We start from the raw sequence: 26,240 nt of genomic DNA on the forward strand, positions 1-26,240 counted from the left end.
ATAAGAACTCGCTTCGTCTTCGGCCCTCAGTAGCTGGATTTCCACCGGCACCCTGTAGGTTAACAGCGCCGCTTGCAGACGATTTTTTTAACCCAGGCCACGACCGATCCGGTATGGAATTCTTTGAATGAACGCTCGTATTTGTTTGGCAACGTTTGAAGCCAGATGACGCAACCCTCTGCATTTATCCGGGCTTGGGAAACCTACAATTTGCTATACGGCGGCATTATCTTAATATATTATCAAATACGGCTTGTGTATTTGATCACATCAAATTATGCTGGTGCGCTGGTACCTATAGTGGCTGCGGAGTGTATTAACATCATATACTGTAGATTTCTGCCGTAACTCGCCGACAATCTCCATTATGCCATAAAGGCCCATTCAATCACTACTTGTGTTCATAAATTGACTCGGAATTTTAATTTTGTTCCCACTGCTGTTGTAATTCTACAGTCAAGCGCTAAAATGATACATGTATATTTATGCCGAAATAGATGTAAACACTGCAATCACAAGGCTATTTACGGTGATTTATTCAAGTTAATCATCTTTCAGGATGTTTTAACGAAAAACAGGAATATTATTTAGTTGCAAATACGCTTTGCCTCTCGCTGTGATATTACTTTAAACACAATAAACGTTTCGAACACGCAAATTATTCAAGTGAACACAAACAATGAACAGTCCAAAACGTTAAGTACAACAGGAAACGGTTCAACAAAACCGACCAATCGCGCCCCTCAACGTTTCCTGTTGGATCATTGAGTGGCGGCTTACAATTGGACAAAGGGCGGCGGCGGCGACCAATCGGAACGTGGCAAGTCAGACAAGTTGCAGACCGGGGGAGGCGGTGGACGCCGTGATTAGCGAGGTGATTATTAGCTCGTGTGAAACCGTAAAGCTAAAGGCTTCCCCGCGGTAAGGCATTGAGGTTGACCCGGACTCCCTCAATTTGATGACATTCGAACAAACACGAAAGTACTCAATTCATCGTTATTAGTAACGAGGCGAACCGTCTTTGGACAATGAGGAATACTGCGTTGCTGCTCATTGTGCTGCTCGGCGTCGCTCACTTTATGACAGAATGCAGATGTCAAGATGGTGAGTTTGAAAACATAACCACGGCATTCATTGTCATGTTCGAATAGGAACGGGAGGCTTCACGCTTGATGTCATAAAAAGAAAAATAGCAACAACAAAAAAAATAAGAAATAGCAAAGCTGCTAGCGATATTAGCAAGCTAACGTCAACAGTTAGCACCACTCGAACCTGGTTACATAAGTCAGGGCAGCGTTAAACATTGTATTTATTAGTTTTCGCATAATTTAGGATAATGGCTTGTGTTAGTGGCTTCAAGCATAGAGAAGGTTGCTGCATGCTAATCCTGTCATGTCTCGCCTGATTGTTCCAGGAGAATACGAGGAGCTTGAGGATGAGGAGGATGAAAGTGATGATGAAGTGGAGGAAGATGACGACGATGATGACGACACTGAAGTCAAAGAAGAGAATGGAGTGCTGGTTCTCACCGATGGCAACTTCGACACGTTCGCCGAGGGCAAAGACACCGTGCTCATCGAGTTCTACGCTCCATGGTACCTTGTAAAACTTCAATTTATGAGGGAAAAAAATTAAAATAAAATATATATATTTATATATTTGTAGTTCACAATTCACCTCTTCACATCTTTCCCCCCTGTTCCTAACCATTCGCTGAAAAACAGTTTTTTTTTTTTTTTTTCCATTCTTTCTGAAACACCCCAAGAATGTCACGTGACGATGAACAAAGCCCTGTCTAAATAGAAATTGGTCTCAAGGAAATATGTGAAGTCCTACATCTCGACATCTATGTAATCTTTGCAGCATGTGCATGTACGTGCTCAGTTCTTTTTCAAATAAGCTATTTTGAGGGTAATGGGAGATGGGTTTAAAATGATTTCAACCTTTTGGGATCCTAGCTTGCGGTTTATTTACACTTTAAACTATTTATATAGGCTATTAAAAAAAACATTTAGTGGAGCATTACGCTCCTTTTCTCTATACGCCGCTAACAGTTTACTGTACATGTTTGCTACGGCGGTGCTTTTTATGTGCAGGTGCGGCCACTGCAAACAGTTTGCGCCGGAGTATGAGAAGATCGCGCAGACCCTGAGGGAGAACGATCCTCCCATCCCTGTGGCTAAAGTGGATGCCACACAGGCAAAGGACTTGGGGAGCAGGTTCGAGGTGTCAGGCTATCCCACCATCAAGATATTGAAAAGAGGAGAACCCGTTGACTACGATGGAGACAGAACGGAGAAGGGTAAGGGACATGTAGTTGAATGTTTAACAGAGGCATTATGCATTAATTTCCACATGTTAAGACGTTTGAGGGGGATGTAAGGCTCCACGGTGTGACTCGACCGCAGGTCCACATCGTCGTTACTCGTCACATCGTGCGAATGACATTTTTCTGCTCACTCGGTTCAAATCACTTGACAACACCACCTGCTCCATGGTTTTTGGATGTGTGTAGCCACTGTCAGACTGAGGCACAAAGAGATTTGGCCCCTGCTGACAAATTTGAACCCCAGTCCTCAGAACTGTGAGGCAGATGTGCTAACCAGTCGTCCACCGTGCCACTTGGTTGAAAATCCCTTTTGCTTTAATCACTGCCTAGATGCGCCGTGGCATTGAGGCAATCAGCCTCCGGCGTTGCCTGGGAGTTACGGAAGCCGAGATTTCCTTGATGCTTGGTCTGGTCAGGTCTGGTGGCCATCATTTTCCTCTTGATGATAACCCATAGATTCTTAATGGGGGCCAAATCCGGCGAGTTGGCTGGCCAGTCAAGCACTGTGATGGCATGGGAATCAAGCCAGGCTTTGATGCTTCTGGAGGTATGGAAGATGAAATCTGCATCCCCATACAGATCCTCAGCAGAAGAAATCCTCTGAAGTCCTCTCAAACATTCTGGTAGCTGTTGAGGTGACCTTGGATTGAAGGAAGCAGAGTTTACCAACACCTGCACTGGACATTGCACAGCAAATCAGGACAGAACGCTTTAGTTTTTTATGTTGCTTTTTAACGTTTGAAATAAGCAATTCAAAAAGTATATTGCGACACGTGGAGAAAGCAAATGCTGTTCCCACCATATACTGACAGTAAAAAATAACTTATTAAACTTATTTTGGCCTTCAGTGGAGTGGTTCGCCGTTATTGCACCAATTGCCAGTCCCAAAACCGGATTAAAATGGTTGGATTGAGTCAGGAAGGACATTCGGCATAAAAACAGCGCCAAACGAATCATGTGAGCAGACTCGCTGTGGCGACCTCGAAACGGGGAAAAGCCGAAAGTCACTCCTATTGAGGTTATTCTCCAGTCTTCCCATTTATCATTCATTTACTGTATACAATTGTAGAATACGAAGTATGCAAAGGAACCACTGATTAAGCAAACATTTGAGATGGTTCTTATGTTTAAGTTAAACAGTGGTTATTTTGCAGTTTAAAAATGTATTCCCTGTCGTAATTGGATTCATTGGGTATTTTTCAGGATTTTCTAATGCATTTTTAATTAATTTTATTCAATTGTGGTATATTCTTATGTTTAAGGTTAAACTTTGTAACCCATTGGTAAATAATAAATGGGCCATTTTTTTCCCCCCCGCATACCGACGGTTGATGAGTGCTGACAATTCTGTTTGAGTAATAACACTTTATGGGAGCCTTTTCTAACAATCCATACTACAAAATAAGTATTAAAAGTATGTATTATTCGTGCTGATATCTGATCAATAATAATATAGGCCAACACTCGAGGAGAAGTGAAAAAGTAGTAGAGAAATGTATTTTAACTTTTGTTTTTTGTGTTTAATGTAAAGCATTTTGTTACAATTGTTGTGCTACATAAATAGTTGAGTTGAGAGAAAGTACTAGATCTTCGCCCGGCCTAAAAACCTGGTGTGGGGATGGTTATGTAAATTAGCAAATGTAGAATGGGACGCACAGACATGTTTTTAGAAATAGGCAGATGACAACGCCCCCCCCCCCCCCCACCCCCAAAAGGTTTAACTGCCTATAGATTGCACAAGATGGCAGCAAAGGACTACTTATAACTGAAGCTCCTCAACTCACTTCAACATAGTTACCTGGCACCAAGGCCTGAGCACAAAAAGAAAATCTGAAGTTAGATATGGAAACACCATGCAAGGTTCACTGTTCATTATTTTTTTTAAATCTCACACTTGATGGGTGGGCAGGTACTCCAGACAAACAACTATTTGTATCCAAGCCATTCAAAAGTCAATTTCATCATCATCATCATTCCTCACTAACATCGGACAACAAAAAGGGGACGATTGTTGCTCACCTTCTGGGTTTTGTCTGCAGCTATTGTGGCTCGCGTTCGAGAGATTTCTCACCCTGACTGGAAGCCCCCACCTGAGGTCACACTGGTGCTCACCAAAGACAACTTTGATGAGACTGTCAACAATGCCGACATCATCCTGGTAGAGTTCTACGCTCCATGGTATGTCAGCCTGAACATCCATACGCCTCTCAGTTTTGCATCCAAAGATAAACTCCTTCAATAGTGGTACAATTGTCTGAAGAAAATATGCCCCAAAAACCAAATAGTAACCCCTCAGTAAAGCCTCCTTTTATGGGGGGGTGGTGACAGGGGGGAGGGGGGGTGGGGGTGCTTGAGTGATGTGAGCAAGAGCCCAGGTGGACATGGTGGGAACAGGCGATTTCCTGGGTAAAACCCTTTGCACCGTTCCTCACACTGACGGTCCTGGCAATGTAGTCAGCAAAAATCATTATGGGTACCCAGAATTCATTGCAGTGATGTTTTTAACTACAACCCCATTTCCAATGAAGTTGGGACGTTGTGTTAAACATAAATAAAAATAGAATGCAATGATTTGCAGATCATGTTCAACCGATATTTAATTGAATACACTACAAAGACAAGACATTTAATGTTCAAACCGATAAACTTTATTGTTTTGAGCAAATAATCATTGACTGATAATTTTATGGCTGCAACACGTTCCAAAAAAGCTGGGACAGGGTCATGTTTACCACTGTGTTACATCACCTTTTCTTATAACAACATTCAATAAAGGTTTGGGAACTGAGGACACTAATTGTTGAAGCTTTGTCAGTGGAATTCTTTCCCATTCTTGCTCGATGTACAGCTTCAGCCGTTCAACAGTTCGGGGTCTCCGTTGTCGTATTTGACGCTTCATAATGCGCCACACGTTTTCGATGGGAGACTGGTCTGGACAGCAGGCAGGCCAGTGTAGTACCTGCACTCTTTTACTACGAAGCCATGCTGTTGTAGCAGGTTCAGAATGTGGTTTGTCTTGCTGAAATAAGCAGGGGCGTCCATGAAAAACGCGTTGCTTGGATGGCAGCATATGTTTCTCCAAAACCTCTATGTACTTTTTTAGTATTAATGGTGCCTTCGCAGATGTGTAAGTTACCCATGCCATTGGCACTAACAGAGCCCCATACCATCACAGATGCTGGCTTTTGAACTTTACGTCCATAACATTCCGGATGGTTCTTTTCCTCTTTGGCCCGCAGGACACGACGTCCACAATTTCCCCCAAAAATCTTAAATGTGGACTCTTCGGACCACAGAACACTTTTCGTCAGTCCATCTTTGATGAGCTCGGGCCCAGAGAAGCCGGCGGCGTTTCTGGGTGTTGTTGATAAATGGCTTTTGCGTTGCATAGAGTTTTAAGTTGCACTTACGGATGGAGCGCCAAACTGTATTTACTGACATTGGTTTTCTGAGGTGTTCCTGAGCCCATGCGGTGATATCCTTTCCACATTGATGTTGTTTTTTTGATGCAGTGCCACCTGAGGGATCGAAGGTCACGGCCATTCAATGTTGGTTTTCAGCCTCGCCACTTACATGCAGTGATTTCTCCAGATTCTCTGAACCTTTTGATGATAATATGGACCGCAGCTGATGCAATTGTACGTTGAGGAACATTGTCCTTAAACTGTTGGGACTATTTTCTCACGAAGAATCTTTGCTTGTGAATGAGTGAGCCATTCAGGGAAGCTCCTTTTCTACCCAATCATGGCACCCTCCTGTGCCCAATGAGCCTGTTCACCTGTGGGATGTTCCAAACAGGTGTTTGATGAGCATTCCTCAACTTTCTCAGTCTTTTTTGCCACCTGTCCCAGCTTTTTTTGGAATGCGTTGCAGCCATAAAATTCCAAGTTCATGATTATTTGCTAAAAACACTCAAGTTTATCAGTTTGAACATTAAATATCTTGTCTTTGTAGTGTATTCAATTAAATATAGGTCGGACATGATTTGAAAATCATTGTATTGTTTTTATTTTTTTATCACAATGTCCCAACTTCATTGGAATTGGGGTTGTACAGTACTGTAGAAAATCGAGCTCAACGATGCTCTTTTGCATTAGTTCCTGTTGATATTATGACTAGCATTAGCTATTCGTCGGGCTAAGGTTGGTATTCGTGAAATTATTTAATAAAACTGTGTTTTAATAAACAGTGACTTTCCAGTCATGTCCTTTGCACCCTCAAACAATTTGACGATTTGCCAAAGGTACATCTCAATAAATTAGAATATGGTAGAAAAGTCAATTTATTCATTCATTAAACACTTGAAAATACTTTCCCAATGATAAATTACTGCCTAATTATTACATTAAACATTTAAATTTTCCTGTTACCAAAGTCGAGATGGTGAATTTTGTTTTCATTTGCTGTAATTAAAATTATACATATTTATAAAATGAAAAATATTTGACTGTGTGTAGTGCATCTGTTTAATTTTTTGAATTGAACTACCTAACTAGATTATACTAATTTATTGATGTCCCCATGCAAGTTGCATATTATTTAATGCGAAGAACAAGAGCCACAATTAAATCATTTAGCCTATAAAGCCAACTGAATCATGGGTGTGCAGGTGAGTAACTGCACTACACTGACCTATGAAAAAATCTGTGATGCACTGAATCCACAGTAAATGAATCATGATATGGCAAGGGATTACCGTAAACCTTAAGAGTTCAAACCATCACACATCCGCTCAGTAAGCATTTGAGGGATTAAGTGTTTTGCTTTTTTTCTTTGGTTTACCCAAATTGATAACGGTATGACGAGAAGCACGGTGTGAGCAATGCAAATTCCATTACAAATTAGTAGACGTTACACCGATTTTATCGGGCTGATCGGCCGGCCGATATTTAGCATTTTATGCTGATGGGCTTTGTCAACGTTTACTCCGCGTTGCCGCGTGCACAGTATATTTGAATCCAAATGCTAGTTCATTTTTTTAGCCTTGTCGCATATCTTTTGACGTAGTACTGTAAATATCTGACGGCCAATGAAGTTATTTAAAAACAAACCTTTTCGGCGGTGTGGGACAGACAACAGGTGGGAGACGGGCAACACGTAAGGCCCGGATCAGACTACCAGACAAATTTGCTCTTTCGCGATTGCACTGTCAGACTACTGCAATAAAATCTTGTATTGCGATACCGCCGCATCCCGTTTTTTTACGATCATTGGGCTTCATCTCGTCAACTCAAATGCGACCGGATACACTCGTAACCGTGGCGACGACAACAAGAGTGGAGTGCGTCGACTTTGTATTATAAGGACAAAACGGGGAAACGCAAGTTTGTTGTCACCGGTGCTCAAGAGAGGAGAGGACGTTCGTTTAAGGCTTGCCTGAGGTATGTTCACGTACTTTTAATACGATACGGCTCACAAGCCGGCAACAAAAACGTTATGTAGCCTAGCAAGCGAGTGGTAACACGAACGGTTGTACGTAAACATGCCGCCGTTCTGTCGAATCATGCTCTAAAGTTTCGGTGTGGGTGAAGTCATTTAATTAAAAATAAAGTAATTAAATTACAGCAAGTTAGCACCCATGATTTCTGTCATGTAACGTTGGTTTGACCTGACTGATTAGAATACCCGATCTGACGAGAGCAGTGATTTCCAACCTTTATGGAGCCAAGGAACATATTTTACAATTGAAAAAAATCTCACGACACACCAACAAACAAACAATGTCACAAAAAGTGGATGCATTAATTACTGTATGTACTTCCTGCCATCTAATAGAAATACCATTCATTTGGTCTGTCTGTCACTATACCTCACGGGCATAAATAGAGGAACAAAAAAAAAAAAGAAACATTCCTGTATAAAATAAATCAAATATTTACCATCAAGCATATGGTTACTGCATCTTGACCACTTTCAAACAAAAAATGTCGGTGTGTATCTGTTTGTGTACTGCTTCCAGGTGTGGACACTGTAAGAGTTTGGCTCCGGAGTATGAGAAGGCAGCCCAAGAGTTAAGCCGGCGCTCGCCACCCATCCCGCTCGCCAAAGTGGATGCCACCGTGGAGAGCGACATCGCTTCCCGCTTCGACGTCACCGGCTACCCCACCCTCAAGATTTTTAGGAAGGGCAAAGTTTTCGAGTACAACGGGCCCAGAGAGAAGTACGGTACGTTGCGTCCATGCTGCACGGCTGCTTCTAATATGAACGGTGCAGGATAGCGCTTAGTTCCTGCTTTGTCTCCTTGCCTCCAGGCATTGTGAACTACATGGGTGAGCAGGCAGGGCCTCCCTCCAAGCAGGTGCAGGCTGCCAAACAAGTGCAGGAGCTCCTGAAAGATGGCGATGATGCGGTCATCATTGGTGTTTTCTCCAGTGAGCAGGATGCGGTGTATGAGACCTACATTGAGGCTTGTAAGTTGGCCTGTTTTCTCTTTTATTCATCATATACACTCTCAGGGGTAGACAAATTGGGTACAGTGACTTGCCACAGTGGTTACTGCTTTTATAGTCTTTGACTTGTGAGAAAATGTACTAGCAATTGTAACTGGATTTTTTTTTTTTTTTTATAAACTCCTTCAATGTCATTTAATTGAACAAAGTAATAGACAATATGAACACTGTTTTGGGACCATTAAAAAAATGGTGATTGTGTCAGTACTGTTAACCCATACAAGTACAGATACTGAGTGCAAAGTGGCTAATGTGCGAATATGTTCTGACTGAGCAAGATTGCCCACTTATGACGTGTAATGCAAGTAATAACGACTCAACTTGTTCGAAGGTTAGCGGGGACTCAATTTTCCCCACAATAACTCGAGACTTGCTTTCATATTGAAGGTTTAAAGGCCTTTCCACACCGCACACGGCAATGTGAATGTCGCCCTCGACTTTCCCTTTCATTAGCTTGCTCTCCTCAGCAGTTTGCCGTCTTGCGGCACTGCAATGCAGAAGACCGCTGAAGCTCCGTGGCGCAAACTCGAATAGGACGTTTTTCTGTTCAAGAGCGGCATCGCAGTGACGTCAGAGAGTAGTAAAACGTACTTCCTGCTACATTAGCACCTCCAAATTTGGAGTGTTGGACCTGTGTGCCGTGGTCGTTGCCACTGTGTCGCACGGTCCTTTCACATTGAGCAAGTGTGGTGTGAAAAGCCCTCAACATTTGAAGACACGCTCATGACTTGCACATATTATCAACCTAATAGCATAGTTATTTTTAATTTGTCACAATAAATAAAAAATACCAACCAATGTGGTTGCTAAAAGCCTTGCTTACTTTGTCTGTGTAGATTCTCGGTAATCCGCAAGGGTTGATTTGAGGCAACTCGACAGAAACATTCTAAAATGAATAAGGCAATTATGGTATTAGGTTAACGGGATGCGACTTATTCTGCCTCTGGAGTTAGCCCACCGTGTCGGCGTGTTGATTACCTTGAGGGAATGGATTTTTCCTGTGCTTGTTTTTCTCACATGCTGCTGTCTGCATGGCAGGTCACTCGCTCAGGGAAGACTTCACCTTCCGTCACACCTTCAGCTCCGAAGTGGCCAAGCTGCTCAAAGTGTCGCCCGGTCAGGTCGTCATTGCTCAGCCAGAAAAGTTCCGCTCCAAATATGAGCCGGCCTTACGCACTCTACCGGTAACGGTAATTATTATTTATTTTTTTTTCACATCAGAATAATTATTTAGTAGAAGTGCACTGTATCATTCAGGCTTTTACTGACGTTTTAACGCCTTTATTGTAAGTTTGTAGTTCACCAACTTCCTCACTATACATACAGTACTTACACTATTACTTTGTAAATCCCAAATATTTGAAAGGCTTGTATTGGTTTCATTAGATTGCACAGATGTACATAATGTTTTTCTGTACCTGTCAGGACTCTACATCTGTGTCAGATGTGCAAGAGTTCTTCAAGAAGCACGTGATCCCTCTGGTGGGCCACAGAAAGCCAAGCAACGATGCCAAGCGCTACACAAAGAGGCCGCTCGTGGTGGTGTACTACGGAGTTGACTTCAGCTTTGACTACAGGAAAGGTATATCGCATTACTGAAGCTTGTGCTAGTAGTGTGCTGTTATGAATTGCAGAACATAAACAAAAAGACTGTTGGGGATGTTTAGCTACTCAGTTCTGGAGGTCCAAGGTGCTGGAGGTGGCCCAGGACTTCCCCGAATACACGTTTGCCATTGCTGACGAGGAAGACTACGCAGACGAGCTGAAGAGTCTCGGTCTGAGCGAGAGCGGTGAGGAAGTCAATGTTGGAATTTTGGCTGACGGCAGCAAAAGGTTTGCCATGGAACCTGATGATTTTGACTCTGACGTCCTGAGAGAATTTGTCATTGCTTTCAAGAAGGGTAAGGTTGTTTTTTTTTGGGGTATATGATTGTGTTCCAGTGATAAATTGTAGCGCTCATGTGCACGTCAACAGGAAAGCTGAAGCCTATCATTAAGTCCCAGCCCCTGCCGAAGAACAACAAAGGACCGGTGAAGGTTGTGGTGGGTAACACCTTCGACGAGATCGTCATGGACACCCAGAAGGATGTCCTCATCGAGTTTTACGCTCCTTGGTGTGGACACTGTAAAAAACTGGAGCCTGATTTCTTGGCTCTGGGAAAGAAGTACAAGAGTGAGAAGAACCTGGTGATCGCGAAGATGGACGCCACCGCTAACGACATTCCGAACGACAAGTACAAAGTCGAAGGTTTCCCCACAATATACTTTGCCCCGAGTGACAGCAAACACAAACCTGTCAAATTCGAAGGAGGTGACCGAACAGTGGACGGCTTCAGTAAGTTTTTGGAAGAGCATGCCACAAAGTTGTCACACACAAGAGACGAGCTTTGAAAAGATCACTTAAGAACTCAAACTGCGCCGGGTAAAGTCCAACAAGTTGCCCGAGATATGTGGGAAGGTGAAGGGAACCAAGCATCAGTGTAAAAGTGTTACTGAGTTGCTGTGAGAATTAAGAGTTCATTCATCATTTTAGTTTTGTTCTTTTTTTTGGTGCTTTCTAAAGAATGTGAGCTCTGAGGGTTTTTAAATAAAACGATGATGGCTTTGTGGGCCAGCGCTCCATTGTGACTCCTCTTGACTGCACTACAAATAGCAAATGTTACAACCTAAAATGTGGTTTTAATCACATTTAAAAGTGCTTTTTACATTTCAGTTGGCACCTTTTATGAGGAAAATCTCATGATTAAAAAAAAAAAACTACAGGACAGCAGCATTTCTGAGGAGGACTCTGCCTTAGCCCCTCTTGTCTTGACTTTGTGTTTAGGTAAGTGCATTATAACTCATGTTTACACATTCTATAAACTAAAGTATAATGGATTGATGCAAAAGATTGAAGCTGCACGTATAGAAGGTTGCTACTTGAAATGGTTAAAAGGTGGAGGACAGTTAAGAAAACTCTTGAGTGAAGCGCTGGTGGAAGGTACTAATCTTTTGCAGCACAATCTTCAACTTATCAGTCGGTGGTAAGATGGTCATCCTGGACAGAGGGAGACAAAGGGTGGGTTGTGTTGCCTTTTTTTTTTTTTTTTTTTTTTAAATAAACACCTGCGCAATACACAAAGTGAATGTGTTAACCTGAAATGGAAAGTGCCCTCTCTTTGCCCGAAGCCACTGCCTGGCACAAGACAGATGCCCTCCTCTTCCAGCAACCTCATGCAGTAATACATGTCCAGCACAAGGCCTTCCTTCTGTCAATGACAAATCAGGTCAGCATGGTGCTCGGACAAAGGAATACACAATGTAAGAAAGAATGCACGTACCTTGGCCTTGTCTATTGCCTTCGGTGGTAGGGTGATTCGGGGGAAAGTGTACATGGCGCCCTGCACAGGGTTACACGTGATACCGGGTACTTTGTTGAACATCTGCTCAGTCAGCCTGGCCTTCTCCGCCAAGGCGTCCAACACTGCGGTCCGTTCCTGTGGGGACATTTTGTCAGCAGTGACGATACATGTCAACCCTATGGAAGCGTATTGCTGCCAAACCACAAAAAAAGTTCAGGGGTAATGTTTTAATGTGATAGGTTCATTAATATATGTTTTAATGTGATAAATTATCAAGTTATACGGTGATAAGCTTCACTTTCACATTAGGCAAAACAATACGAAGCAGTTATTTCTGAAAAAAAGTGTTTAAAAAGATGAAGTACACGCATACTGTACCTTCTAAGGACTCAACCAGTGAACTGAACTGGAAGGAATTCCATCTATCCATTTTCCATCGCAGGGCACATAGAATCAAACAACCATTCACACCTACGCGCAATTTACCTGAACCTACCACGTATGTTTTTAGGATATGGGCGGAAAGACTCCTATGATGAAAAATATAAGTGGATTGAGGTTTCCCTTCTCCGGACAACAAAGATCTTTGTTGAAGCTAAAGATGTATCCGTGCACAGTAAACACCACACATCTTTACGGCCCCAAAATAATGGATCCACATAAGCATCGTTGTAATGGATTTGGAGTCATACTGTACTTCCTTCCACGTTACTATTGATCCGATGCACTCCGACTGCATTGCAACATTTTGATAATGGATTTGGCTCAGAAACTTGTCAAGCTGAGTGACAACTGCGTAAAATAAGTTCAAAATGTTTGTGATGGTAAATGTTGTACTGTATTTGCATGAGTAGCACGTGTACTTTGTGGGACGCCATGCATATTCAGACCTTCATAAAAGCGGTGTAGGATGGCTCATCAGGCTGCGGGGGATTCACCACCAAGTCAAGCAGAGCCTGCCCAGGGACTGGGGGACATAAGCGCACTGAAACCAGTTTGATAAGTTGGGCCTTCACGTCCGGGTCCATGTTAACTATCTCCATATATCCTCCACGGAATCCACACCTGACAGCCACAGACAAAATTGTGAGTGGACGCAGAGAAAGAACACTTAAGAAGGCTCAAGTCAAGCTTTTCCAATTGAACCCATGTGACGTAGAAAGAAGCTCAACTCAAAAATGTTTTATGGCGACAACAAAGAAAAGATTTGCTGCACTAAGAAATTACAATGGAACCTCCAAAGTTGAACACACGGTGGCAACATTGTGGTTGATTCTTCCATCTGAGTTAACTGGAATTGTCGGTTCAACATGGTATCTGCTTCGGAACATTTTTGTAATTGATATTTAATCAGTTGTATTGCTCATATTAATGTCTATTTCACCAAAACATTTTTGGGATGTGCTCCAAACGTTAACATTTTTGGGGAGAAGCACTTACGAGATTCCATTCTGTTCTAAAAAAAGAAAAGTTGAAGCACCATACATTGCTCATCAACAAACGAATACATCTCCTTTTAAGCCCCCCCGCCCACCAATTTCTCAAGAACAATTTTCAGAGTTTTGATTATTAGACTCGTGGTTCATCCTTCCATCCCTTTTCTGTAGCGCTGATGCTCTCTGGGGTCGCGGGCGTGGTGGAGTTCAATTTCTGCACAAGTCTCCTTTGAATCAATGACCCACATTTCTGGGTCTATTATGTAGCATAGCATGTCAAAAACACATCTTGAGGAGAAATGGCAAGGTTTTCTAACAAAGCTCTATGGGGTCTACTCATTTAATGTATAATTATTAAATACTCAATCATAAGTGTAATAAAATTTTTCGGGAACCCATTTTCTTTCTCAAAAGCAAGAGCTTACGTTGGATGAATAAGACATGCAAGTGTATTCTTCCTGTGGTAACTCACTCTCCCATGTAGCATTTCGAGGTCGAGTGGAAGGAGGCCATCTCTACAGTACTCGAGTACTCTGGTCCCATCTCAAACAGCACCTTCTTAAAGGAGTGAAACTTGCAGCCTTCTGCATACACGTTGTCTTGGTAAACCTAAAAACAAGTGGAAACAATACAGTTTGTAGCACAATGAATACTATTAATCAAAGAAAAGCAATTACACGCCATCTTTCTCTGTGTAACACTGTAACGACATTGTCATAATTACTTCATCAGCCATGAGGAAAAGACGCTCCTCTTTTGCAAAGCGGATCACATCTTCAATGCACTGTCTGCTCTGCACCTGCCCTGCAACACAGAGAATTGAGAAGGAACGTACAGTAACTGGTAAATTACTAAATATATGAACAAAATATATATTTTTTTTATTTTTATAAAAGTCTTGTAAGATGCCAGCTTTCTATGTTAAAAAATAACTGAGTAGTCAGTACATACCATACATACATACATACTAGCCAACAATTTAACAAAAATCTGGTATCAACTTTTTATATCCACTATACTGTGTGTACAAACTACCGTAATTGCTCTGGAGGTTTTGTCCAACGTAAGTGGGCATCTACAACATAACGGTTGTCGCACACATATACCAGTGGGATTTCCGGGGTTGATGATGCAGAGCACACGCGGATTACAGTGCTTCCTCGCCGCTTGGAGGGACCTGCGCAGCTCCGCCACGTCCAGGCTCCAACACTTGTCCTCATCCAAGTAGTAACTAATTTGCACAGCACCCAAGTCTGCGATGGCGGCAGAATACAGAGGATACTGCGGGATGGAGATCATCACTCCTGTACGGGTTCGACCCTCACCGCTCACCATCAACTTCAGCATGGTCTGGGATCCAGAGGTAACGAGAAGGAGGAGAAAGATGTTTGAAAGTCTCGTGAACCCCCATATGCATTTTATTGTTTTGAATGTACACTATGAGGAGACAAGTCATGAAATAAACCAAATTCCTTATTCGGCATTCGGATGCCTCAGACACATCAAATCTTGCCTTTCCAAAGACGTGGAAAGGGAAAACGCAAGTGCATGTTTTCATTCAACTTAAGCGTAATGATCAGGTGTCCCAATACGTTTAACCGTACTGATTCGTAATTCGGTAGTCACGCAAGGCTATAAGACAATTGTGTTGCGACATTAGCAACCGGTTTATGGGTGGAGTGAAGACACACATGTGCCAAGTACAGCAGCGCATATAATTAACTGCCGGTGAAGCGGAATGACCGATTGTGCTGTAATGAGCTGCACCACAGAAAACCGCCTTATGCGATTGAAAGATCACTTTGCTGGGAAAGTCACATCGAGCAGATGACTTCATACCACGATGGCATCGCTGGCCCCAGTGGAAAGGAAAATGTTGTCCGGATTGGAGGGGATCCCGCCGTCGCGCTTCTCGATGTAGCGTGCTACATCCTGACGGATACACTCGATGCCCTGGCTGGCGCTGTACGCACCTTGAATGAAAATTAACTTTAGCGTTCAGCTGGATTTCTCGTTTATTCAAGTTAGCGTGTGTGTAAATTATTGATGAGAGCGCAAACAAAGGTGGTACAGGAGAGACATGTGGCGAGGAAATCAAGCAAATGGTTAGTCTGAGTTAAGGGAGAGTGTTCTGACCTATACTGTGGCCTCCACAGGCCTGGAGAATCCGCTGTGCCCGTTGCTTGGCATCCTCTGGAAATGTGTCGTCCTTTAGAAGTTCAGGATAAGCACACATAGCCAGAACCTGCGCCAACAAAAAAACAAACATCGGTAGTCTATATGAATGAGATTAGCATGTTGAATTATGTTACGTAATCCTTGAAAGATGTACATTGTAAAGCACAGCGGTCCGACCTGTCTGAGAAATGTGATTGGCTTCTGGCCCATTGCGTGGGCGTCGCCTATGTTGGCCTTAATGACTTCAGTGAACGGTTTAATGGCACCCTGCATAGAAAATACAAAGTGTATTAGACTTAAGATTGAAGCACAATCAATCATTTTTAGTGATGCATTTATTCATAAAACGGGCAATACAAATAACACTGCAGTGCGTCAAAAATATCCGTATTTTGCCATGTTCCAACAGGCCGCATGCTGAAAATGATTGGCAATGTAGACGCACGATATTGTGTGCTTGACGCAGCTTGTCAAGAGCCTCGCAGGTGTGCTCACTTGTAAGGACACCCAAAATTGTTTACACAAAATAATCAAAGTAAGTACATTGTTAGTAAAAACACAGTACAGTACCAACATTCATTCACAGTGAGTATCAGGCATCTATTGATGTTTGGACATTTGTATGACTGCATTAAACAATTGTCTTTTTACTACAGCATTTTATTATTTACGCAAATATGATCAAAATAATTCAACAATAGAATACTATACACAGTATGAGCCAGATGTAGGGGTTAGCGCGTCTGCCTCATGATCAAGAGCCCCTCCCCCTGTGGAGTTTGTATGTTCTTTGTGCTTGCGTGAGTTTTCTCAAGGTACTCCGGCTTCCCGCCAAATTCCTAAAAACAATACATTCTATACTGTATTAGGTATCTGTCATTCGACTCAAAGAGCAGAGTTAGGTCACCTTCTGTTTAGTCATTCCTCTGGAATAATCCCACAAGTGTATTTGCAGTTAATCTTTTAGGTCAATGTTCAAAATCTGCAGCGCATCGATCAGCTATTTCCCGTTAAACATTACCACAAATGTTAGCTTTTTACAGACGTGTGCATGGAAATTCAGCTAACGCTATGCTGTTTGGTGAACCGCTGCATAGTTGCGGTTCGGCATTGGTGAACTCACCTATTCGTGGATTGTTTTTTTGGAACTCTGTTTGAACTGCTTTGGTCCCTGTGCTAGGGAATAGTGGGGCTTCACCTTAAACATTTTGAGGGAGATGCCCACTACTCGCGGCGATCCGCGGCATGGCGGGGGGTTCACTGTACAGTATATACACGCATAACAGCAGAACCAAATCACACACATGCAGGCACGTACGGAGAGATGTCAGAGGGGTACGCAAACATTGCTGCTCGTCTTGAACTGAGGGTCACGGGCTGCCTTTCTCTAGCACCTTGACGGCCGCAAAGAGGTGCCCTTGAGCAAGGCAGCGTCCCACATGATATCTACCGCGACATATGGCGGTATCAGATGTCACAGTGAGGTCGGTGCATCCGGTGATTAATTAGCGAACAGCGTCTATTAAAGTGGAGGCCACTTGTTGAGGAAATAAGGTAATTGTATTTGCTGCTATTTCCCGCATGTTCTCAAAATGGCTTCTTTCAATAGTGTCCTTTAGCAGTTGCCAATGATTCAAGCACAGCTGCAGGGATAATATAGTTTGATCTTTCCCAAAAAAAATGCTTTGTGGTGAATCAAACCTAATAACCTTGCGCCTTTTTGGTTTCATTTTCATCTTGAGTTGTCCTTTATTTATTGTCTTCTCTGACCTGATTAGACTTCACAAGCTCTGTTTTGGTTCCTGCGAGTCTGCTTCTGGCTGCCAACATGCTGCAGCTGCTGTCATTTATCAGATGACGTAACGTGACAATGGACTTTGGAAGCTACTGTACTTTGACAGGCTGCAGTCTAAATAGTCAGTCTTCTGTTAACTTACACAAGTGTCCAAAATATTGTTCGACATGATTGCTTGGAGGCTTGTAATATAAGACTTATTAGGAGACAGCTATATGTTGCTTTAATGTGTTGAGTGTTTCGGAGAAAAAAGCCCGACCGCATTGCATAATACCGTACTTAAAGACTGATGCTGGCCTCGGCTGAACTCACTCACACAAGGCCTTCGTTTTTGGTTGAACTAAAAGGGGAAACAGTGTAACAGTTTGACTCGGCAGACAAAATTACTCACGCCGCTTGTTACATTTTGAGGACCTCTGCTGGAAAACTATGCTTTTCACATAACTAACTGCTTGATTAAGACAGATTTAAACACTTTCAGATGAAGCAGATGCTCCAATTTGTGTGCAGTAGCAAAGTGGCTGAGAAAATTACTTCGTAATTGAATTGATTAGATGCCCCATGTTTCTTTAGTCCTGGGCCGCGCATTTATTCAAGCAACAAAGAGGCTGCTGTTCAGCGTGGAGGACTGCAGCCACCAGGCGCTGCTTACGCAACGCAGACCTCTGTGAAGCAGGAAACAATGCTGCTTAGTTTACATTTTAGTATACATCTTGCTAAGCACCTTTAAGACTGTAGCCTGATATCCGTAATAACGCCAAACATTATACAATATTGTCATCAATTAAATCATTTGAGTTGTTTGCTTTCTTTCCACTGACAATATGTCATTCAAATGTGTTATAGACACTCTAATGCCACATATTTGGACCAAGGTTTAGTCAGGTCATCAACACGCCCACACGCCCATGCACGCGCACGCACACACACACACACACACACACACACACATTAAATCTGCTGAGCTACCATCAAAACTGTTTTAGTCAGATATCTGGCAGGAAACTCTCACTCAGATGGCAACTTCAGCATCCAAACCCTCATGACCGATGAAAAAAACCCAACTGTTTTTAAACATTTACTGAGAAGAAAATGTGTCAAAATGTAGTTTAACTAATGCAAAAACAAATGAGCTATTATGATCTAGATTGTTTTGTGTGCAGAGTCCATGTAATTTCTCTTTTTAAGTATTGTATCTAGGTATTGCTACTAAGGATGGGCATAATAAATGCCCAATGGAATTGCGTGGGATCGATTGGTGCCGTGTCGGTGCGGTTGCCTCATTCTCGGCTGGTTTGTGGGCCGACGAGCAAAATGACGTCGGCAAGGCCTACGCTACTGCTCATGCGACAAGGGCCTGGAAACAGGACTTGAGAAAATGCTGATTGTTTCATTCCTTTTAAAAATATTTTCAAAAATAAAACACATGACCAGTTCAGGGTTTACCCCGCCTTTCACCCGAAGATAGCCGGGATAGGCTCCAGCACACCAGCGACCCGAGTGAGGATAAGCCGGACAGAAAATGGAAGGATGGACATGATAATTAAGTTTCCCTATACTCAATCAAGGACATTTAGTTACACGTCCATTGATGTGCTTTGACATATTTTGTTGATTTTTTCCTCACACCTTCTGTAACAGCATGTCTCTGCAATTCAGACACACTTTTTGAGGAAACTCTATTGTTAAAAATACATTTTGAAAGTTAAGAATCATACAATTTCATGTTATCCATGTAAAAGTAGAGCAGTGGTTTTTTTTGTTTTTCTTTTCCGAGCACAAAACAAAAAACAAAGCATCCACCACTCTGCGTGGCTTTTTGTGAAGCTCCTAGCGGAGAAAATGCATTTGACGCTGCTGGGCGTCACAGCAAGCGTCTCGTCCAATGAACTCGGTCGGCTGTGGGGAGGAGAGAGCTCCGTGAAGCCAGTGAGACAAAAGAGGTCAGAGAATGATCCTTCACTTCTTATGTAATAACTTTTCGAGATAGACCACATCCTCCTCCACCACCCTGGACTCCGCAGTGAATTCAGGCTAAAGCACTTAGGGCGCTCTGAGAGGACGAAAGACTGCAGGGAGTGCTGCATTACAGCGTTTGAAAGTCTCACTGTCACGCCTTGCCGAGCAGAACACAGTGGATCAATATGACCACAGGAGAAAGCAATAGGAGCTGTTTTTGCACTGCAGGGAAAAAAACAAGTCTAACATCACTTTGGACTTTTGTCTATGTAGTTCAGTGACATTCTCTGCAAAAACCTGTCCTGCAGGCCAACATGTTCGCAATCAATCGTCAGGGAGGGCTACACTGTTGTTTCTTAAAACCTTTTTTTAAATGGTAGAAAAACATTGTGGAATTGCACACCGTGTGACCAATATGTCAGCTGATGTCATCGCCACGGCACATGACAGCCTCAATGGGCATACTGTATTTGCATGGCGTTAAGGAATTCCTGGTACTTGCGTGGGGGGGGGGAATGTTTTAGGCCTCAGGCTATTTCATTGGTTCGGGATTTTTGGTGCCGGCAGGGTTTCCTCCCACATTCAAAATAAGCATGCCTCGTAGATTGATTGAGGACTCTAAATTTCCCGTAGGTGAGAATGTGAGTGCGAATGGTTGTTTGTTTACTATGTGCCCTGCGATTGGCTGGCGACCGGTTGAGGGTGTACCCCGCCCGAAGATAGTCTCCAGCAAGCCTGCGACCCGAGTGAGGATAAGTCGTTAAGAAAATGGATGGATGAATGGGATTTTTGGCTTGCAAACAAATATTTAAATACAATAGAAGATTAACAAAATATCAAGGCCCTTATTATAAGTGGTGACTGTACCAGATAATACTGTTTTTCTTAAGACGTATTTACAATGAAACGGAACAACCACCAACTAGAAAGTGACCTGAAATTCTCGCTTTTGCCAGACACTAACAGAGGAGTAACTGTTTGTCTTGAGTGTTTGCACAAATACAACCCCAATTCCAATGAAGTGTGTACGTTGTTTTAAACATAAATAAAAACAGAATACAATGATTTGCGAATTACGTTCAACCTATATTGAATTGAATACACTAGAAAGACAAGATATGCAATGTTCAAACTGATAAACTTTGTTTTTAGCAAAGAATCATTAACTTAGAATTTTATGACTGCAACACATTCCAAAAAAAGCTGGGACAGGGTCATGTTTACCACTGTGTTACGTCGCCTTTTCTTTTAACAACATTCAATAAACGTTTGGGAACTGAGGGCACTGAACTTAAAGTTGTTGAAACTTTGTCGGTGGAATTCTTTCCCATTCTTGCTCGATGTACAGCTTCAGCCGTTCAACGGTCCGGGGTCTCCGTTGTCGTATTTTACGCTTCATAATGCGCCACACATTTTCAATGGGAGACGGGTCTGGAATGGAGGCAGGCCAGTCTAGTACCCGCACTCTTTTACGACGAAGCCACGCTGTTGTAACAGGTTCAGAATGTGGTTTGGCATTGTCTTGCTGAAATAAGCAGGGCCGTCCATGAAAAAGACGTTGCTTGGATGGCAGCATATGTTTCTCCAAAACCTGTATGTACCTTTTTAGCATTAATGGTGACTTCACAAATGTGTAAGTTACCCATGCCATTGGTACCAACACTCGTCGGACCACAGAACACTTTTCCACTTTTTATCAGTCCATCTTAGATGAGCTCAGGCCCAGACAAGCCGGCGGCGTTTCTGGGTGTTGTTGATGAGTGGCTTTTGCTTTGCATAGCAGAGTTTTAAGTTGCACTTACGGATGGAGCGCCGAACTGTATTTACTGACATTGGTTTTCTGAAGTGTTCCTGAGCCCACGTGGTGATATCCTTTACACAGTGATGTCGGTTTTTGATGCAGTGCCGCCTGAGGGATCGAAGGTCACGGGCATTCAATGTTGGTTTTGAGCCTTGCCGCTTACATGCAGTGATTTGTCCAGATTCTCTGAACCTTTTGTTGATAATATGGACCGTAGATGATGAAATCCCTAGATTCCTTGCAATTGTACGTTGAGGAACTTTGTCCTTCAACTGTTGGACTATTTTCTCATGCACTTGTTCACAAAGAGGTGAACCTCGCCGCATCTTTGCTTGTGAATGACTGAGCAATTCAGGGAAGCTCCTTTTCTACCCAATCATGGCACCCACCTGTTCCCAATGAGCCTGTTCAGATGTGGGATGTTCCAAACACGTGTTTAAAGAGCATTCCTCAACTTTCTCAGTCTTTTTTGCCACCTGTCCCAGCTTTTTGGGAACGTGTTGCAGCCATACAATTCTAAGTTAATGATTATTTGCTAAAAACAATCACGTTTACCAGTTCGAACATTAAATATCGTGTTTTTCTAGTGTATACAATTAAATATAGGTTGAACATGATTTGCAAATCATTGTATTCTGTTTTTATTTGTGTTTAACACAACGTCCCAACTTCATTGGAATTGGGGCTGTACATCTACTCTCTCTTCTCTTTTGTTTCCAGTAGACTGGATGCCCCGTGGCACTGTGCTGCATCTCACAGGTCAGTTTTTCCTCATCATGTGTGGGATCTCACACATTATAACAATCGGTTAAGATGTCAAAAATTGGTACATGTCTAGCAAGCTAAAAACCCCTCAACTGAGATGCTCGGCTGTCATCACTACGCTGTCCTGCTTTTAATCATGGTGCATACTTACACTGTATTTACGTGGGGATTTCTGATGTGCTGTGATTTAGTACAGCCACATTGTTTGTATTGTGTCAATTCATTGTTTTTTTTGTTTTTTTTGTGTGGGTTGAAAATGTCCCTATTTTGGAACTAATACATGTTATCTTATCTCATATACAAGGTCCTTGGTTTACAAGAGTCCAGTGCACGCATCCCCCCCAGTTTTTTAAGTAAAAAGCAACGTTTAGCTTCATTTACTAGCGGGCGAATGCCTTCTTTGGTATTTGTTTGCTTTCATCACTTCTGTTTCTTGTCTCTTGCACAGATTCACTCGCTAACAGCCAACCAGAGCGATTAATTGTCACTGGCGGCAAACCCAGATTCAATCTGGCTAAAACTGCCAACCAATGGCTCGTGTGCAGACTGTGCGAGGAAGGACACCGCAGCGGATGCCCGCACTCCACCTCCACTCTTCTAAAGCTAAGCAATGCCTTTAATTTACCCAATGTCTTCGATGCAATACTTGTTTTACAACGCTTAATGTTTTATACTGTAACGTCTGCGAAGTTGACCGCATCCCAGCATGCCTCGCAGCTCAGGTTGTAAAGCGTTCCCCTTGATTACATGCGTTTCATAATATTCAGTTGTTCGTTATGTGCCACCTTATATTGTCATTTTGTACCTTGTCCTCTTTGTACTCCTGCTACCAAGTTCCCTTTACGGGACAATAAAGACATTCTGATTCTGATGTGATTTAGTTAGGACTAGTGTCTCCACGCACGTTTTTTGAGCACATTGGCTTTCACGAACGAGGCACCTTGTGACGGAAGCGAACTTCCTGGTGACGTCGAAGTCGGCGACGCTTCATCGGCTGCCGCGCGACAATCGATGAAGAGCGGGAAAACTCTTCCCAATGTCGAGTTACTCGCTAGCTCAACAAACGGGCGGCGGTTGTCGCCACGCTCGACTTTCGCTGACCTCTTTGAGCTGCTTCTCGATGTTGCTCGCCCGCTGCACTATGGCTCCACGGACCGCGTATTCCACCTGCTTGACGTTGGGGTTCATGGTGTCCAAAGTGAGCACCTTCCCCCGGCAAGACGCCCCGTTCACTTCCGTCTGAGACATTTTGTCCACGCTGTGAGGGACTTGTCGTTGCCTGAAACAAACAAACAGAGAGAAGCTGCGTGAAATGAACCGGAACCGTGGACACGAGGAGATAAACGGCTGTTTACCGGTCGTGTCGTCGTCCCTTTCCGAGGCTCAAGTGATAGTTGACCCTGTTGCCTTCTCATACTGAAACACAAATACCCACGCGCCCTGGCCGGGCTGAGCGAGCGAGCGCGCGCGCGGGCGGGCGCGCGCGCGCGCGCGCGCCGGCTGCCTGATGTCTTGACAGTGAGGCGAGTGACGCCTTCAGGGCCTGTGGGAAAACCGCACGTCTCCGAAACGCATTCACAGCACACATGATTAGGCACACCTTCAATCTCCAGTCAGACACGTTGAATAGGACAAACGTGAATCAATTCTGTGTGATCACAATCATCAATCACAATCATCTCGATTTGCCAAGTATGTCAAAAGCACACATGGAATTTGTCTATAGAATAGTTGGAGTCGCTCTCGTACGACCAGATACAGCCAATTGGACGATAAATAATTTGAGGAAGGGAAGAAGCTGCTGTTGGAACGTCTGCTGGTTTTAGTTTACTTTGATCGATAGCGCCCGACTGTGGAAAGGAGCTGCAAAGAGGTGGTGACCAGGATGTGGAGGCGCCAAGAGAATTTTGCATGCATAACACAGTCACTTGTGGGGACAGAGTTTTGGAAGCCCACCCGTACCCGATTGGATGCCTTGCCCCAGGTCGCTGCCCTGGCCCACCGCCCACTTTGCACGCCGCTGACTCGACTTTATTTAGATAGCTCTTTAACAACAGCTGCGACTATGATAAAGCACTGCGCACAAACATAAAATAATAACAATGCAATCATGACTATCCGTCCATCCGTCCATTCTCTGTAGCGCTTATCCCCACGCGGGTCGCGGGCGTGCTGGAGCCTAACCCAGCTATCTTCAGGCGAGAGGCGGGGTACACCCTGAACGGGTGGCCAGCCAATCACGGCACACATAAACAAACAACCATTCGCACTCACATTCAAACCTACGGGCAATTTAGAGGGGATTGAACCCCGCTCCTCAGAACTGTGAGGCAGATGCGCGAACCAGTTTTTCACCGTGCCGCCCCATCATGACTAACCAAACAAAATCTCCAATCCAAATGCACCATAGTTTGTTATTGATCTTATAGCTTATGTTTTTAAACATGAAATGTTTAACATTTTTACAAGGTGTTAACTGAAGTGGCCTTTGAGCGACCGTTGAACTTTATGATGTCTTGACACGTCCCCGTAACGCTTTGCGCTGTGCTACCGTAGGCAGTCACACACACTGGAGAACATGCACGAGGCAATAAAGACAGGTGCTGAAAATACTTTCCATTATTTTGAACCCGTGCCCACAGCAAGATTTTGAGGACACGGCGGTGTATTTTTAAGACTTTAAGCTGGAAACAGCTTTTGTTTGCTACGTGTGCAAGGGTGTAGTTGTCAGAGAACGCATGTGACCATTCAATCTAACACAGATGTCCTGGAAGGGCAGCAGGAAAGACATTTGATACCCTGAAACTAAAAACTGTTCTTGCGCATGCTTGCAGGCCGCATCACGCAGAACACAGGGTGTTCTATTCCATTTTTTTTACAAAGGCCAAATTGTGAAGATTTCCCTCGCAGCTCCCTTTCATCAATGGACAGCCCAAAGTCATTTGAATTTAGCAGGGATCCATTTTCATAAGCATGTCCCCGCAGACAACCGCTAGGCCAAATGCACACAATGGACACAACATTAGGTCTGCCGGCGCAACCTTTTCAGATGAAATACAAGAGTCGCATCCAAACTGCCAGGATAGTAAATGCGCAATTTTGATTGACAATATCAGAGTTATTCACTTAACAATACATGTATTATGGTAAAGTCAAACATCTCAAAAGTCAAATAAAAGCTCAGCTTAAAAAAAACTTAGTATGAAGTAGTGCAGTTCTACATCAGTCCAACATAATGAACATAATATTGTCAATATCCTTTGAATCCCCATCCTTGCTGTGTACGGACCTCGTTATGTGGTGTAATGGAGAAGAGCCCTGCACATGCAATGCGCTGACATTTAGGAAATCAAGTGATGTAAGACAGCAGGCCTTTTGGGATAAGCGCGTGATGCTATGCGGTTGTATTTATATAGCTGCATGGCGACGGGCATGTTGCGAACATGAGGCAAACAAGACGCATCGAAACTCTCTGGGGATTACAAAGGTCGTTCAACTCTCTCTCTCTCTCTCTGTCTCGTTGACCATGAGGACATTTAAAGACCATGAAAATGTAGTTATACATGTTCTGTAAACATTGTGGCAGACCTTGCATCACACCTCCTGTGGAAGGCAACGACCTTTGACACAAGATTCTGGGCTCTGGCCTTCCTGTGTGAAGTTAGCATGTTCTCCCCATGCTTGCGTTGGCTTTCTCCCACTTTCCAAAGGCATGCATTTTAGGTTTATTGAATACTCTTGTCCTTAGGTGTGAATGCAAGTATAAATGGTTATTCGTCTTGCCCTGCTATTGGCCGGCCACCACTTCAGGGTTTCCTGCCCAAATTCAGCTGGATAGGCTCGAGCTCACCTATGACCTCAATGAGTAATGGCAATGGAGGGCAAAGGCAATGGAGGTATAGCAAGTTCATTTTATCATACACATTAAAAAAAGGAGCGGCACGGTACACGACTGGTTAGAGCGTCTGCCTCGCAGTTCTGAGGACCCGGGTTCAATCCCCGGCCCCACCTGTGTGGAGTTCGCATGTTCTCCCCGTGCCTGCGTGGGAAGAAAATGGATGGATGGTTTGTGTTGTTAGGTAGGCGTTAGTTTTTTGTTTCTTCTTCAAGCAAGGAAACGTTTGAGATGGTCAGAGACAACAGTCCAACGTTTGAAATGGAATGAGAAAAGCTAGCCGTTGTGTCAT

At 43.4% G+C, this 26,240-nt stretch overlaps 2 protein-coding genes across 3 annotated transcripts; one reads left to right on the plus strand and one right to left on the minus strand.

Moving 5' to 3' along the window:
• The first annotated feature begins 836 nt into the window (after positions 1 to 836).
• On the plus strand, positions 837 to 11,400 carry pdia4 (protein disulfide isomerase family A, member 4). 2 transcript variants are annotated; one of them, XM_061666131.1, is made up of 10 exons: positions 837 to 1,104; positions 1,415 to 1,595; positions 2,097 to 2,302; positions 4,369 to 4,507; positions 8,289 to 8,494; positions 8,581 to 8,739; positions 9,817 to 9,968; positions 10,204 to 10,360; positions 10,446 to 10,679; positions 10,754 to 11,400. In XM_061666131.1, exons 1-10 carry the CDS (start codon positions 1,029 to 1,031, stop codon positions 11,167 to 11,169), a joined length of 1,926 nt encoding a protein of 641 aa, XP_061522115.1. In that variant the 5' UTR covers positions 837 to 1,028; the 3' UTR covers positions 11,170 to 11,400. The 2 variants fall into 2 exon arrangements, with proteins under 2 accessions (XP_061522115.1, XP_061522116.1); XM_061666132.1 differs by having other exon boundaries at positions 9,817 to 9,962.
• LOC133396353 (alanine aminotransferase 2-like) lies at positions 10,604 to 23,546 on the minus strand. Its single transcript, XM_061666134.1, has 12 exons — positions 23,409 to 23,546; positions 23,155 to 23,332; positions 15,911 to 16,000; positions 15,692 to 15,800; positions 15,395 to 15,528; positions 14,662 to 14,905; positions 14,280 to 14,359; positions 14,028 to 14,164; positions 13,010 to 13,184; positions 12,099 to 12,254; positions 11,914 to 12,026; positions 10,604 to 11,815 (listed from the first exon to the last, which is right to left on the minus strand). Exons 2-12 carry the CDS (start codon positions 23,299 to 23,301, stop codon positions 11,725 to 11,727), a joined length of 1,476 nt encoding a protein of 491 aa, XP_061522118.1. The 5' UTR covers positions 23,302 to 23,332; positions 23,409 to 23,546; the 3' UTR covers positions 10,604 to 11,724.
• Between the last annotated feature and the right edge of the window lie 2,694 nt (positions 23,547 to 26,240).

The sequence above is a fragment of the Phycodurus eques genome, chromosome 21 (assembly GCF_024500275.1).
Source record: "Phycodurus eques isolate BA_2022a chromosome 21, UOR_Pequ_1.1, whole genome shotgun sequence".
In the NCBI taxonomy this organism is placed as follows: Eukaryota; Metazoa; Chordata; class Actinopteri; order Syngnathiformes; family Syngnathidae; genus Phycodurus; species Phycodurus eques.

What these genes read in the sequence shown, in the direction of transcription:
- LOC133396353 (XM_061666134.1), bottom strand. Translation starts at nt 23,301, where the DNA reads ATGTCTCAGACGGAAGTGAACGGGGCGTCTTGCCGGGGGAAGGTGCTC. An exon ending in TCGAAATGCTACATGGGAGA is followed by an intron (nt 13,185 to 14,027) that starts GTGAGTTACCAC and finishes TGTGGCTGTCAG; the next exon opens with GTGTGGATTCCGTGGAGGAT. An exon ending in AGGCAATAGACAAGGCCAAG is followed by an intron (nt 12,027 to 12,098) that starts GTACGTGCATTC and finishes TGTCATTGACAG; the next exon opens with AAGGAAGGCCTTGTGCTGGA.
- pdia4 (XM_061666131.1), top strand. Translation starts at nt 1,029, where the DNA reads ATGAGGAATACTGCGTTGCTGCTCATTGTGCTGCTCGGCGTCGCTCAC. An exon ending in ATCGAGTTCTACGCTCCATG is followed by an intron (nt 1,596 to 2,096) that starts GTACCTTGTAAA and finishes TTTTATGTGCAG; the next exon opens with GTGCGGCCACTGCAAACAGT. An exon ending in TGGAGACAGAACGGAGAAGG is followed by an intron (nt 2,303 to 4,368) that starts GTAAGGGACATG and finishes TTTTGTCTGCAG; the next exon opens with CTATTGTGGCTCGCGTTCGA.